We start from the raw sequence: 15009 nt of genomic DNA on the forward strand, positions 1-15009 counted from the left end.
TGATTAACAAGTGATACATCAATTCTGCAGTGACCATAATCATAACAGATGCCCAACTAAAGGACAATCATGTTGTGGTGCCATGCTCACAAATTTCCCTGAAATTTGCAGGGTGTGACTCTTGAAGATGAATTTGGTTCAATGTATGCAGAAAAGTTCTTGATATTTTTGGAGCATTATTTTTTTGTGGGCTTTGCACCTTGTGTGCACTGAACAAAACTCTTTGATACACAGTCATGGGTATTATCAATACCTTACTGACAAAAGCAATGGAATCAGTGACTGGTTGACCGTAAATCTTCATAAACAAAATTTATATACATAAGTCAAAATGCCAGACAGTGATTGGATACATAGGATGAGGTGATGGGGAACGTTTGTTAAGGTTACTGGCATCTCATCTTCGTCTTGGGACTTACAGCCTCCCTCGAGAGCATTTAAAGCATTCAGATTGAACATCTTTGTGTTCCCAGTAATTATCCATTCAGTGGGCTCTTGTATTGTAATGGCACTGAAAACATGTTTGATATAAGCTACTGAGATCAGTAGCTGAGAGGAGAACGTGCAGTGAATAGCAAGCCCTATAAATTATGCTGCTGCTTTGGATTACTGTAACCGTCACTGTCACTGCAATGGAACTTTGGTGAAGATGTTAAATGTTCAGTGTAAGAGAAAAGCTTCTTTATCATGCAACTACACTGAACATAGAACTCATGAGCCCATATGCCAATAATAACAATTTCTCTGAAAATAGAATATGCCTGGTAAACACAGCTTACTCTTCGCCTTTGGCAACTGTGTGGATCCTGTAGAAAGTCTGTAAAAGTTAATTAAAGGGGCATGGTCCCTGTAGTGTAGAGGGCGCTGTTGATGATACTGCCGATCACCGTTAGCATTGATACGAAGATTACCGAAGTTGAGCTGTCATCAAGAGTAAAGTGCGTTGGTGTTGTTAAGTAACGTTGCCTTCGTTGTCTACTCTGCGCATCGCGCAGTCTGTAGCAATGCCAGAGTGCGTGCATATGTGCTTGTTATTATGACATCACAAAAGAAGTGTGCTAAAGTTGTCATCACCCTCAGCCGAATCATGAGCCGAACTGTAATCGGACCACTGACTACAGTGAATCGGACTTCTTCGGACTCGGGGAAGTGGGCCACAGCGTAAGCGCTAAAGAGGAGCTGATAGCGTAGGTCTCTATAGGAAACTTGCGCCGTGCGCCCGCGTACGCATTTGACTAAAACACCAAGACCATGCACCTTTAAACTTTTAAGGAACAGATCAATTTGGTCGAACAGCAAACACTATAATGGTGGATGGTAGATGTTACAGGCACAAAAATATTGCACTGATTTAACACTGCTGGTTGACACTGGAGTAGAACAATGTTTGGTGTAATAAGTGTACCTTTAGTGTTTAACACAGGGTGCACCCATACTGTGCAGCTGATTCTAAGGGGGGCATCTCTCGTTGGGTAGGTAGGTTTTCTACACAGACTGTTATTACACTATTAGAACACTACACTTGACTAGTACACATATATGTACCACTTATAACAAGTGTGAGTACAGTTGTTGCAGTATCTCTGCATACACCGAGGCCCTACTTATCAACAGGGACCTGAATGCCATTCTTGGCTCGTGGTCATTCCCAGATGCCGCGTCATAATTCGGCTTCCGGAAGGTGGAACTCTGGAGTGTCGAAGAGCAGTGTTCGGCCTGGAGGCTTGGAAGGCTTGTCTGATGTAAACATGGCAGTCAAGGGATACATACTGATGTGTTACATGATTCCTAGTTAGGAAACCTGATATAACAAGGAAGTCTGTGCTCAGCAAACTTTTCTTCCTCTACCTGATATGTTGTAAACGCGGCACAAAAACACACACACATCAATAAACTGGTAGTGTCAATCTTATCAATCCTAGTGACAAAGTTTCCACTCATTTCCAACCTTACAGTGCAAATGTCACACTCAAATTTATTCCAGGGAAGTTAAATGTACATTACTGAAATGAGGATGTGTGAAGATGCATATTCACACTGTTAGCTCTTTGAGTGTTGCAAATATGAGCCCGGAGCAGGGTGCTAATATCAATTAGTTATAAATGCTTAGCATTCCTTAATGGTGGTAAAGAGTCTGGTGTATAATCTTTAAGTTTTGATTGAGTCAACTGAATGATGTCCCATTTACTCACAAGCAATTTCCCTCTTTCCCCGTAACTACACATGCCAAACCATATGTGACTCTGCACCTCAAAACAAACAAAAAGTCGCCAGACATGAATTTTTAGTTAAGACCATATACTGAAAGAGCAGACTTTAAGCTTTAAAATGATGTATAACTCAAATCAAATGGACTCTCCTAACCTATCTAAATATTGGAAAGAAAACACAAACTCAGGAAAAGTGTGAACTGAGAAAAGAGGCTCTGAAGTACAGTGTCTATTCAAGCACTTAATCTTTACCAAACCGTGCTGGCTGTGCGATGAATGGGACAAAAAACAGGAAGTAAACCACCAGAGTAACAACAATGAAGGGATTATCAGATTAAACTGAAATTAAGCATGCCTCATTAGCACATTCTGTTCATATTCAATGCCAACTTTCAAAGCAGTAGCACTATCCTTTCAAAAGTTATTACAGTTGAAAGTGAAGAGTGTGGACAAGGTTTTTCGGAAATGAAAAAGGGATTCTAAAGACACACCTAATCACACTATGCTACCAAAAACGTTCGAGATAAACTGCTAAAAAAACACACTTTCCTGCCCGTTTTATGATACCAAATTTCAACATAATGTAAAAGAATACCCGCTCTTTCAGAAAATATGAAAAAGTCAAGTTCGGCTAGGTTGACCCATTTCACTTATTTTCAGTCTTTACGCAAAATCAGTTTGTGCGACTTTATGTTCGTTTTGAGGTGCACGGTCACATATTACAAAATGGGTTAGGTAGTTCCAGCAATCTGATTGGTCAATTGCCAGGTCATCATTTCTCACTGACTACAAGCGATATCAATGTGATATCCTCGACATGTGTAATTGATATCAACTTTACCCCTTTTTGTCATCTGTGCATGGTGAAAAAATTGACAGCTGTTTGAATTATTACAACCAGCTGGAACTCTCGCTCTTGAACCTCCTTGCTTACACCACAGAACTGATACATTACATACGGTATGGCATCAAATTCTACTATGCGGACAAAAATAATTCTGACATTCGTAACAAATCTGTGTTTTCTGAGAGCAACTGTATGTTTAAAGCACTTCTTGTGAAAATGCAGCATGATGGACTTGGTAGCACCACAGGCCCTATAAGAACTAAATATCTGCAGTAACAAGGACAAACCTTGGTCAAGTTTGGGGGTAGATAGTAATACTCCAAAAGGATTGTAAACAATGTTTTCACAGACTTTTATACTGACATTCTTCTTTTCAGGGGGCATAAAAATGTGAGAAATTTCAGAGTATCTGACTTTTCAATCCTTCATAATGATGATGGTGTATGCCATGTTATGAAGGGTGATCAACTGACTAAAAACCATTGAGAAAATGGGAGCCAGTCAGATTTTTAATTAAGACCTTTTCAATACAATATGATGGCGCTATGACTTGATCAACTGAATTCTTATATCGATATCTCGGCAGGTGCAAAAATATGTGCATTTCTAAGAGGTACATTGGGCAGGTTGAGTCACATTACATTGTGACTCTGTCTTCCCCAGTGGGCAGAGTAATTTAAAAGGATATTTGTGCAGCAGCTTGAAGATTCCTGTTCCAACGTTCATTGGTATACCCATGATGATGCACTCACTCACACCTATGGAGATACAACATTAAATCATGTGAATTAAGGAAGAATAACTTTTTTCCCAGTTTTACTGTGGAGAGAGAGGGCATACACTCATAAACAGGTGTCTTTCTGTTGTTGTTGTTATTGTTGTTTTTAGGTACAGCTCTCGCCAAGTTAGGTTGCATTGACTGTCCTGTATGACATTAGACAAAACAAAATCAGTTCTACTCCAGCAAACTCGCACAAATCGTCAAAATTTTGGCTGGCCTACACTGTCGCAAAATCAAACATCTCACAAATTACTGCCACTACAGGTTATCTCACTTAAAAGACAAACACACTTTAAGTTACAAAGCATATCCTTAAAGACACCAATTTTGTTTGTTCATTTTGTATTAATATAACTTCTTCTCAAAGACACATTACATTAGTTTTCTAACAGGTACTTTCTCCTACATCAAGATGTGGTTATAGCACCTAGTAGCTCTCCCCTGGACACTCACTGAAAAGAGCAGGTATCAACTCAATCTTAGTTAGGTTTAGTAAACTACCTTTCAGTTTTGGAAATGTGTACTCTAAATTCTCTTCGATTTCTTTCCCGATCTTGAGACCAGTAAAAGCTGAGAAATAGTTTTAGTATACAGTCATCTAAATGGTTGATAATGGCAATTGCCATGAATTCATAATCACATGACACAGAAAAATGATGCCAAGATAAAAAGAATTTGCTCCCGACCAACAGAGCCAAAAAATACCTACATCAGTTTTCATTCACAAAAAAGTTGATTTAAAAAAAAAATCTTTACAAGAAAAAAAAAGTGCCAAAAACTTTATGCCCTTAGAGATCAAACAATCAAACAATTTTTTTTTCTTCTTTGTATAATTATTCTATTTATGGATGTGAAAATGAAACTTTCTCTGGCATAATTATGGAAGTTGATATTAACTTCAGCCGCATTTCTATGATAGGCTGGCTCTATGGCATTTTCTGCTCAACAGGGATGAAGTTTCAATTTGGATGAAATAAAGAAGAAGAAGAAGAAGAAGAAGAAAGGAATGCTTTATTTTTGGTTAGTGGTGTCCCTACAATAGCAGCATATATTGAATATCTCACCACAGATGGCATCCTTCTGTCCGTAGTAAGCAGCATCAAAGAGGTGATCCGAGGTGCGTTCAAACTGTGCTCAAACATTGTGAAAATGATGGACATGAAGATGATTGCAAACAGAATATCAAATCATGTGACATCAAATAGTTCATTCACGGGAGACTTTTGTCATTTTGTTACAGAAAAAAAATTAAAACGAAGAAGACAAATACAACACAATGAATTACATATGTTCATACATTTGCCAAGTCAAGAAATGATAATACAGATAATTTTGCTGAAACTCATGCTTCTAGCCAATGTCATCCACACTCTTACTAGGTGGGCAAATATTGAGTGCTCCTGACTGTGGAGAAATTGAAGCCTGCCCTGCATGCATCGTGACCAGTCATTAAACATTTTATGTGCACACACATTGTCACATGTCTGTACCAAATGATTGATTGCACTCGGGGAAGTTATGACCTCACTGCGACCATTTTTATCACAGGCTTTTACTGTTGTAAATACTGCCCCCCATTAACCAAAGACATGAATGCTTTGATTTACTACTCAAAATGAATGGGCCATCAAGTGATCTTTAAAAGATCACAAACATGAGCCATAACTGGAAATTATTTACTGACTAGTCAGACTGCACAATAAGGTCTTCATGATTTAATCCTTTCCATACTTAATTCTGAAATCCGCATAGACTTAATACACAGGCCACCAGGTTCCCGTAAGGAACAGGTTAATAGGACAAACTTATAGAGATTTCTGAGATTTGTACAATGTGTTACAAATTAACAACAGGCTTTAAAGCACTTGGTGGTCAAAGAAGGTTTGTCATGGTGAAAAAAAAGTTAAGAAAATGCTCATTATTAAAGTTGTTATCACCACAAAGTTGTGTATTGCCTGTGCAGCTACTTACATGCTTATTACTTTATTTTCTTTGTGTTTCATTTTGGCTGAAAGAAATAAAGAGCAAATAGACTATGTTTCAAAGACATTAATTTCATAAAGGATTTGGGTTTTTATTTATATTCTGATGCTAATTTTGTGCCTTTTTCTTGTTGAAGAGTCATAATCTTGGCAGCAGTTACAAATAAAAAAAAATCATATTATTTTTTCCTGCAAGTTTTGGATGATTTTGAGATGAAACAAGATCAATGTAAAGATGTGTAAGTACAACTGATCACTAGGCAGCCACCCATAGACACAAGTTGAGAGCAAGAGGCAAGAATGGACTCACCGAGGCCAGCATGAGAACACTCTCCTTCATCTTGGCCAGACCGAACCTTGTGATCCCGAGGACCTCCCCCTACAATGGAGGCAAGTGAATCGACAGTGTAACAACTCTCTTTTATCATCGTCGTGGCTAAATTTCAAGATTGGGATCATGTTTTTTGTTTGCTTTTCCATTTCAGCATTTGTGTTTGGTCAGTTCATGAATTCAGATTATTCTGAATGTGTTTTTTTCCCTCACTGTAACAAAATGTAGGGTAACTCTGTAAGTAGATGTACATGTACATGGTATGTAGGATTCATGATGCTGGCAGGACGGAACACATCTTTAGAACATGACTGCTTGGTCTCGACTGCCCTTGGATTATCATATGAAACCCATAGGTATGATCATTCAATCAAAATATCAAATGATATGAAATGAAATGAATGAATGAATAAATGAATGAATGGATGAATGAAAGAATGAAAGAATGAATGAATGAATGGATGGATGAAGAAAGAATGAAAGAATGAATGAATGAATGAATGAAAGAATGAATGAATGAATGAATGAATGAATGAATGAATGAATGAATGAATGAATGAATGAATGAATGAATGAATGAATGAATGAATGAATGAATGAATGAATGAATGAATGAATGAATGAATGAATGAATGAATGAACGAATATCATCATAACATGAACAAAATGCATCTCTACAATAATAATTGATCCAACATAAAAAAAAAAAAAAATATCCAGATAATAAACATGAGCACACTTGACTAAGTGAGGTGAGATCGGCCTACTTTACCTTGTAGGTCATGAGGTCAGCTAGCAGCATGACATGTCTACGGTCAATGCTCATCCCGTGGCTGACCATAGTGTACTCTATTTCACTCATAATGCATCGGCTAGGAAGGGAATACGATACAAGTAAGAAGATCAATTCATTTCTTGTATTATCAAGTCTCTACACAAAGTTATTTCCATTATCCAGATTGAAATCAAAGTGTAAGACAGCATTAATATTGTATCATCATGTTAAAATCTTAATGTTATTGCTTATTGGATAAAGTATAATCACATGTTACATCAAGGATCCTACACCACAATGAAAGACATCTTGTTTCTTGAGGGTTCATTAACTCTATGGACTTTGTAATGTGTTCATGTACACATCTCAAGTAATAACACTCTAGGGTACTACAAGTGACATGATATCCACTATTCTGCATGGTCTCCTCATTTCCCAACTTTTATTCTTATTTTTTTTTCTCTGCAGATAGGACTTGATTCCAAGAACATTCATGTGCCATATCTGGCTAAAGAGCCTATGAGTTGTGCCAAGAGAGATGGCAGCGTTCGCGACACAATTTTTTCTGTAAATGACATCAATATTTGTCACGTGCCTCTAGATAGACTGGTCTAATCCAACGAAGTATACAATATATGCTGCATTTTAACCGAAACATTTTGAGTACTGTAGTTGAAACCCTCATACCAGTTTTGAATCTGAGATGATAACATAACATGAAAAATTTACATAGCACATATTACAAAAGTGTGAACACACTTCACAGATCAAGGTACAGTACGACTTAAAACTGAATTAACATTGATAATCAACAAAAAAAACAAACAAACACATGTAAGTCAATCAGAAGTTGAAATAATTAATGAATTGCACATATGCCCGATGTCCACTTAAATTTGGAATATCCCATCCACATGATTATCTGTAGTTAAGAATTGCCATCTTATAACCACCAACTAGAGAATCCTCACTCACCGTGCTGCCTCTATCCCTAGTGTCCGCTCCATTTCATAGGTGTTGTTGGAAGTTGTGTGTGTCCCCTTCACGCCTTGTATGACATAAAATAATAAACACCAATATGTAAATATGGGGCTGTACAGTATGTCCCCAAAAAAAATTACAATCAGATTTTTGCATTGATAATACCCAATATGATTAAACTGTCTAAATGCTACTTCAAGGTCTTAAAATATAAAATCTTAGCTCTATTTTGCAGAAAACCTCATTCAATTTGGTTAAGCGGTCACAGAGAAATGTGGATTGTTGTAAAGCATGTCAGGAGTCTGATTCTTCCAAGTTCAGCAATTCGATGCTCTTGTGTGTGAATACAATAGACAAAACTTGGAGGGAAGAGATTCCTGACATCCTCTACAAAATACCTCATTACTCTTTGACCACTGAAGCAAATCAAATGGGGTTTTCTGTAAGATGTGGGCAATGAGTTATAGTTTTATACCCTGAATTTGTATTTAGATCAATTTGCTATTTTAAAAGATATCACTGCGGAGCTCCCGTTGTAATTTTTTTGGGGGACATATGGTACAATACAATGAAAGGGGCAGTTACTACGAGATACGTGTACATTTTCATGAAAATTTTCTTAACTTCGTGAAAGGAATACTGCTGAAAAGGCTCATTTGGAAAATTCTTAAGTCTCTAATCGTTTCTCCTATAATAAAAAACAAACAAACAAATCATCCCAACAAATTGGCTGAAAGCTTGCAAGGAAACTTGTGCCTACAAAAACATCTCCCCAAGGTCAAGGACAAAGCAAAACTGGCTGAAAATTGTTTTCCTTTCCATGAACAAAACTGCATTTCTATGCAGAAACTCTAACTTCAGAAATCATCCCTTTAGAGCAAGGCATAAATACAGAGGTATATAGAAATTTTATTTTCTCTACTTTCTAATCTTTCTTTCTTTTCTTTCATGATACAATCTTCAATTCAGTTGAGAATCCTCCTTGCAAACATACACAGTATGAATGAAAAAGCATAATACATGCTGTGGCAAATGGTCAGCACCAAACTTGTTTTGTGCTGACAGCACCAACAGAAGTCACCCTTTACATGGACTTTTGAAAATATTTTTAGAAATCCCGAGGATACAGTGCTACCAAGATCGAATTAATGATGCAATCTGACACATCAACATATCAAGGTACCATGGCAACCGACAACACCCACCTCTTGTTGCTATGACACCCTGAAGGTTGTCTCCTTCCACAAGAAGCTTGAATTTCTCCTTGCCTCCCTTCTCATCGATGTGGATGACAGCTCTCGAGACATTTGGAGAACCCTGTCACAGATAAATCATTTATTTGAAAGGTGAAGGGATTCCATTCCATAACAAATTTGCAAAAAGGACAAAACTACTTTTCCTAGATATTGTCTACTTCTTACCAATTTGCTGTTGATATCTTTAAGGCTTTCAATTTTATATTAATTGTGCTCTCAGTTTACAGAAGTGCTGTAAGTACTGTTTCAAGATGAGAATCTCTTTGATAGCCTCCTTCCACTATCTACCTGTCATTTTCTTTCTACTGCACTATCCTCTAAAATTCTTCTCCTTTAATTCACAAACAATTTACAAAAATTGTTGGAAACACAAGAATTTTCAAACTCGTAGTTCAGAGAATGCTAGAAACAAGAAGAGTGAATGGAAACAAAAGAAGCTTCATCACAATTTTTCCTCCACACAGTGACTGTTAAAATGAAACAAGAGACCCGCGGGTCACGCGCTCACCTGAGTATCGCAATTTCACCTTCCATGCATTCTTGCACACTCTTACCTGAGAACATTGGAAACTTTAGGTCTGCATATGGATCCCTCCCCCCCCCCCCCCCTCAACTCGGGGGGGGGGGGGGGGGGGGGGGGGGGGCAGGCAGTCCTGGATCTGAATCTGCAATTAACAAACTTGGAACTAAAGTCATCAATGTACAAACTCATGGTATTAACTTTGCTTTATCATTTCTGGTTCTAGAGCAGAAGATTTTACATATTCCTTAAAGGGAAGATAAACCCCAAGAGCAATGTGGATTGAGTGAAAGCAGCAACATTAGTAGAACACATCAGTGAAAGTTTGAAGAAAATCGGACAATCGATGCAAAAGTTATGAATTTTTAAAGTTTTGGTGTTGGAACCGCTGGATGAGGAGACTACTAGAGGTTATGACGTATGAGTGGACAACAATACCAAGAAAATATAAAGAAAATTCTACAAAAATCCATTTTCCATGAAAATTACAAATTCCATCAACTTGATATTGACATATGTTAAGGGTAGCAATTATTCCCCCTGCTTTCTGAAAGCGGTTGGTCCATTGCTCTTTCATAATTCTAGAAAAGTGAATTTTTGTTGAATTTCCTTTATATTTTCTTTGTATTGTTGTCCACTCATACGTCATATCCTCTAGTAGTCTCCTCATCCAGCGGTTCCAACACCAAAACTTAAAAAATTCATAACTTTTGCATCGATTGTCCGATTTTCCTCAAACTTTCACTGATGTGTTCTACTAATGTTGCTGCTTTCACTCAATCCACATTGCTCTTTGGGTTTACCTTCCCTTTAATGTGGGGGGGGGGGTGGCCCCCCCCCCCCCCCCCCCAAGAGGGACATGGTGCCCATTTGAAGGAATTGAGATTCTATCCCCCTAGGGATGCTACCTGCTAAGTTTGGTCAAAATTCATCTTGAGGTTTTCAAGAAGAAGATGAACATGTACAATTCAGGCTCCATTACAACTGTATTGTAGGACTTCTCCCCAGCCCTCTCCTGGGTCCTGGGGGGGGGGGGGGGCACTCCTGATTCCGCCAACCCCATGAACAAACTTGAAACTACAGTCATCAATGTACTAACTCATAGTATCATCTAAGCCCTATCACTTCTGGTTCTAGAGAAGATTTTTAAAGGTTCCTTAATTTTAGGGGGTTTAGCCCCCTAGGGACCCCCCAGGTGGGCAATGGAGCCCATTTGAACAAATTGAGATCCTATCCCCCTAGGGATGCTACCTACCAAGTCTGGTGAAAATCAGACATGGCGATCTCAAAGTGAAGATGAAAATGTACAATTTAGGCCCCATTAGGACCCCTCCCCACCCCCCTCCCCTGGGTCCCAAGGGGGGCACCCCTGATTCCCCCATGAACAAACTTGAAACTACAGTCATCAATGTACTTACTCAACGTATCAATTAAGCCCTATCACTTCTGGTTCTAGAGAAGAAGATTTTTAAAGATTCCTTAATTTTAGGGTGTTTGGGCCCCCCTGGGGCCCCCCAGGTGGGCCATGGTGCCCATTTGAACAAATTGAGATCCTATCCCCCTAGGGATGCTACCTGCCAAGTTTGGTGAAAATCGGTCATGGGGTTCTCAAGAAGAAGATGAAAATGTAAAAAGTTTACGCACGACGGACGACGGACGACGCACGACGGACGACGCACGACGGACGCCGGACGAAGAGCGATCGCAATAGCTCACTTGAGCCTTCGGCTCAGGTGAGCTAACAAACTCTAACTAAGAATGTAAAAATGTTCTGACATAAGCTGTATCTCAGGTTTACATTCACTAACATACATGTATGATTAGCTTCAGCCTTCTATCAGGGATGACATATCATGAAGACAAAGTTACCATATTTTCTTCTGTGAATGGGAATATTCACGTTGGACAGAGATGGACACCCGACAAAAACAAACCCCCCCAAAACAAACAAACAAACAAACAAACAAACAAACCATGAACAGAGAGTGTATAGGGACATATACACTATGTGTCCTGAGTTACATGAATGTTATCAATAATCATTATCATCATAATTATAGAGAATATTCTCCACGTTGTACCTGGATGACGATATCTGGTAGACTCTGCTTGAGGAGCTGGAGATTGTAGTACATGGAGCTCTTGCTGGATTCCATCGGTTCCACTGTGATCAGATTCTCAGCGATGACTTGAAGTTGCTGGCAGGGGGGACAGGGAGTTTGAGAGATGAAGCGACACACCAGTCTTAACACACCTCTCATCACATTCTAATCTGTGCATGCCACCACTCTCACATTCTCAATCACTACACCAGTCCATCAAGTATTCACAGTGTGATGCATTTTACTGTAGACATCTAATGTGGACCACATTCTCCGCTATATCAATATCTCATCAACTTTGGGTTACTGAATTCACTTCACTGCGACAAGATTTCTAAACATGCTTGTCCTTTTTGTTATCAGTGACTGTGAGGGTCCTTTCCCTCAAAGTACAATTCCACTCAAAGTTGAAGTTGACTTTAACGAATAGAGTACAATCATTCCTATAAAAGAATTGGAGTTACATAAAACTTAGACATAACATAAAAAAGTAAAGGGACTTCGAAGTTTTACATGTTTGTAAGAGAAAGTGATGTCTATATGTGCTCATTAGATGAGTAAATTATACCATTATAATAGCTGTATTCTCTCATCACTAATCAACAGTGTTTGAAGCATACCCAAATGTTTGAAAAATCAAGGCACAAGCAGAGGTCTGGAGTCATCTCTAATATGCCTTACAGGCAAAGTACAGAATTTCAAGTACACATCAAAATCTGACAGTGAAGAGAATGTGTTGGTGAGTTCATGTGCAAGTCACAGCGTCGATTCCAAAAAGATTAGCAATGGTTTAAAACTCTAGTGGTGCTCTGGAAATGACAGCTAGTGGTCATACTGATGGTCAGTGTTTGTGCTTGCATTGGTCAGTCATGCTTCATTTCCTACACTCACCCCGGGTTTGACCCTCAGCTTGGAGGAACAGACCGACATGCAGATACTTTCTGCTGATACTTCCAGCTGGAAAAGTGAATAGGAAATACATTCAGTAAGAATAGCACATGAATATGCAAGGCTGTTTGAACAATTTGTCATGTTGATGGACACAGATTTACAACAACAACAACAACAACAAATCTCTGGACAATTTATCATCCTTGTGACTGATACTACTACATCATACTTCTAATTGAGTAACACCATCACAAGCTTAGGTATGTTTCAAAACAGAAAAGGATCAACAATGTCCATATTTCAAATATTTACTGCAGTACCCAGAAGAAGGCTGACTGACAGAGTGCAATTGATGTAATGTGAAATCTAACTAACAATGATGCATCATTTGAAAAGTGTTTTGTAGTCATCACACCAAACAGACACCCATACAAAATGAAGCCCCACAAGTGACAAGTGGTACTAGTGTTTGGGCCAGGTCTACCTTCAAGAGCCTGATCCTGTCAAGGTCCAGCTTGATGAGGACGAAGCAGCGGTCAGGCAGGAAGACCTCCTCGAGGTATTCGCTGACCTCTCCCAGCAGGGTCTTCTCAATGCGACCTTTGACCAGCCGTGCAAAGTCCGCATCGTGGTCGATGTCCAGCTGGGACGTGATGATCGGCGTGCTGATGGTCTTACTGGCATTGATGATCTCTTTGATACGAGGCACTCCCAGGGTGATATGTGAAGGTCAGAGGTCAAGGAAAGATTACTTCCTGCCAGTGGGTCAAGCACAATGCTCAGTTTGCCGTGACATTATAATAAAAATTCACCAACTGATACAAACTTTTTTATTTATTTTTCTTTATTACACTGACATTACTCTTGTTTTCTGTGCTATAGTTAAATTCACTTGGCAATTCACAATTCATACTTCTTATAACTATCAATTGACTTGAGTTTACAAGCTTTCCAAGGAAAGAGCCGACACTGATCATGCGGTCATCTATGTAGACGTCTGTTTATCCATTTATCAAGATTAACTAGCATGGTACCTGTCAAAGGTGTGCAGTCTCCCACCAGGATTTTGAACCCAACACAATGTCCATGATGCGCGAGTACGAACTCACTCTCTCCTTGAGTGTAAGTGAATTTGAATTGTAAAGATGAAAATGCACTTTTCATTCATTATTACAAGTCTGCAACATTGTGTGCAATCACATCAGAATCTCTGCTATATGTTCTCTTTGTTGAATCTGGATTGTGCTTGTTCCTGCTACTATCTCCTCTTAAAAGTCTGCAAAACCTTGGAGGGTTTTCCTTACACCTCACACAGGAAAGAGTTTGAAACTAAAAGTTGCAAAACCACTGATCCAAAAACTTTGCTCTATTAAAAAAGGCTTATTTTAGTGGAATGTTTGACAAATGATTAAAAGCAAGAAGATAGAATTGAAAGGATATTCATGGAGGCAACCCCAGCAAAGTGAAATGTTTTCAGGGTCATCTGCGTGCCTGGCTCCCCAATGCTCTGGGCGCCCAGGGCACCCACTGCGGTACCAGGCTCGATGCGGGCTTTCTGGTGCTTGTTGCGGCACAAAATGAGGAACTCCCTCAGCTGTGTGGTGGTGATGCGGTGAAGCTGGTATAAGACTGGATGTGACATGAGTGGTGAATGGTGTGTGAATATCACAATGTTAAAACATTTCAAACCTGACTAGGAGATCAATAAATCAGATTCATTTTGAGCTGAATTATGGAGAAATTATTTCACAAGTTATTTCACATGAACCCTGCCATCAATCAATATACAAACTTTGATCTCACTTCCTCAAAGCATATGTTGTCACATGCTTTGCATATGTGTACAGAGTGTTATAATTCTTGTAAGCTGTGCAGAATGTGGCATATATATACTGTGAGAAATGTTTTTGACGTATACCATAACACAGTCTAATTCCGACACATTTGTCACACACACACCCTCACAAGCACAGAGACACACACATACACCCTTGTAGACACACTGATACACACACCTAGACAGACAGACAAACAGACAGACACAAACACACAATTGTAGTAGTATGAGAGAAATAGATAGGCCTGTAAAAGAAAAGCAGTAAACATTAAGTCCTACCATCTGGCTCTGTCTGATCCTCCCTGATCTTGTACGCAGCTCGGCTTGTCTGGAGACTGGCACAGCAGTCGTTGATAAATTCCCTAGATAAAATAAGTGTGATCCAGAAGAGAGTTCCTGTACACTCATTTCTCAGTGTTATTAGGAGACTCATTTACCTCCTCCTCCAGCAGCCCATCTGCTTTCATTATCCTGCCATCTTACTCTCTAACTCCTT

The 15009-nt window shown here is 39.0% G+C and overlaps 1 protein-coding gene across 1 annotated transcript in view; it reads right to left on the bottom strand.

Annotated features, from left to right (window-relative positions):
* Nucleotides 1–1465: 1465 nt before the first annotated feature.
* The window catches only part of LOC139720294 (DNA-directed RNA polymerase III subunit RPC1-like), a 37690-nt gene continuing 24146 nt past the window's right edge, over nucleotides 1466–15009 (bottom strand). Inside the window, exons 27-38 of the mRNA XM_071631656.1 lie at nucleotides 14793–14875; nucleotides 14117–14305; nucleotides 13161–13399; nucleotides 12677–12742; nucleotides 11765–11881; nucleotides 9113–9224; nucleotides 7902–7974; nucleotides 6924–7023; nucleotides 6131–6199; nucleotides 4903–4966; nucleotides 3746–3815; nucleotides 1466–1742 (exon numbers count right to left, since the gene is read on the bottom strand). Of these exons, the coding sequence (XP_071487757.1) occupies nucleotides 1661–1742; nucleotides 3746–3815; nucleotides 4903–4966; nucleotides 6131–6199; nucleotides 6924–7023; nucleotides 7902–7974; nucleotides 9113–9224; nucleotides 11765–11881; nucleotides 12677–12742; nucleotides 13161–13399; nucleotides 14117–14305; nucleotides 14793–14875 (1264 nt within the window). The 3' untranslated portion in view covers nucleotides 1466–1660. The remainder of the gene's footprint in view (nucleotides 1743–3745; nucleotides 3816–4902; nucleotides 4967–6130; nucleotides 6200–6923; nucleotides 7024–7901; nucleotides 7975–9112; nucleotides 9225–11764; nucleotides 11882–12676; nucleotides 12743–13160; nucleotides 13400–14116; nucleotides 14306–14792; nucleotides 14876–15009) is intronic.

This window comes from Diadema antillarum, unplaced genomic scaffold (genome assembly GCF_040938485.1).
Source record: "Diadema antillarum isolate AM-2024a unplaced genomic scaffold, OU_Dant_1.0 scf00000126, whole genome shotgun sequence".
NCBI lineage: Eukaryota > Metazoa > Echinodermata > Echinoidea > Diadematoida > Diadematidae > Diadema > Diadema antillarum.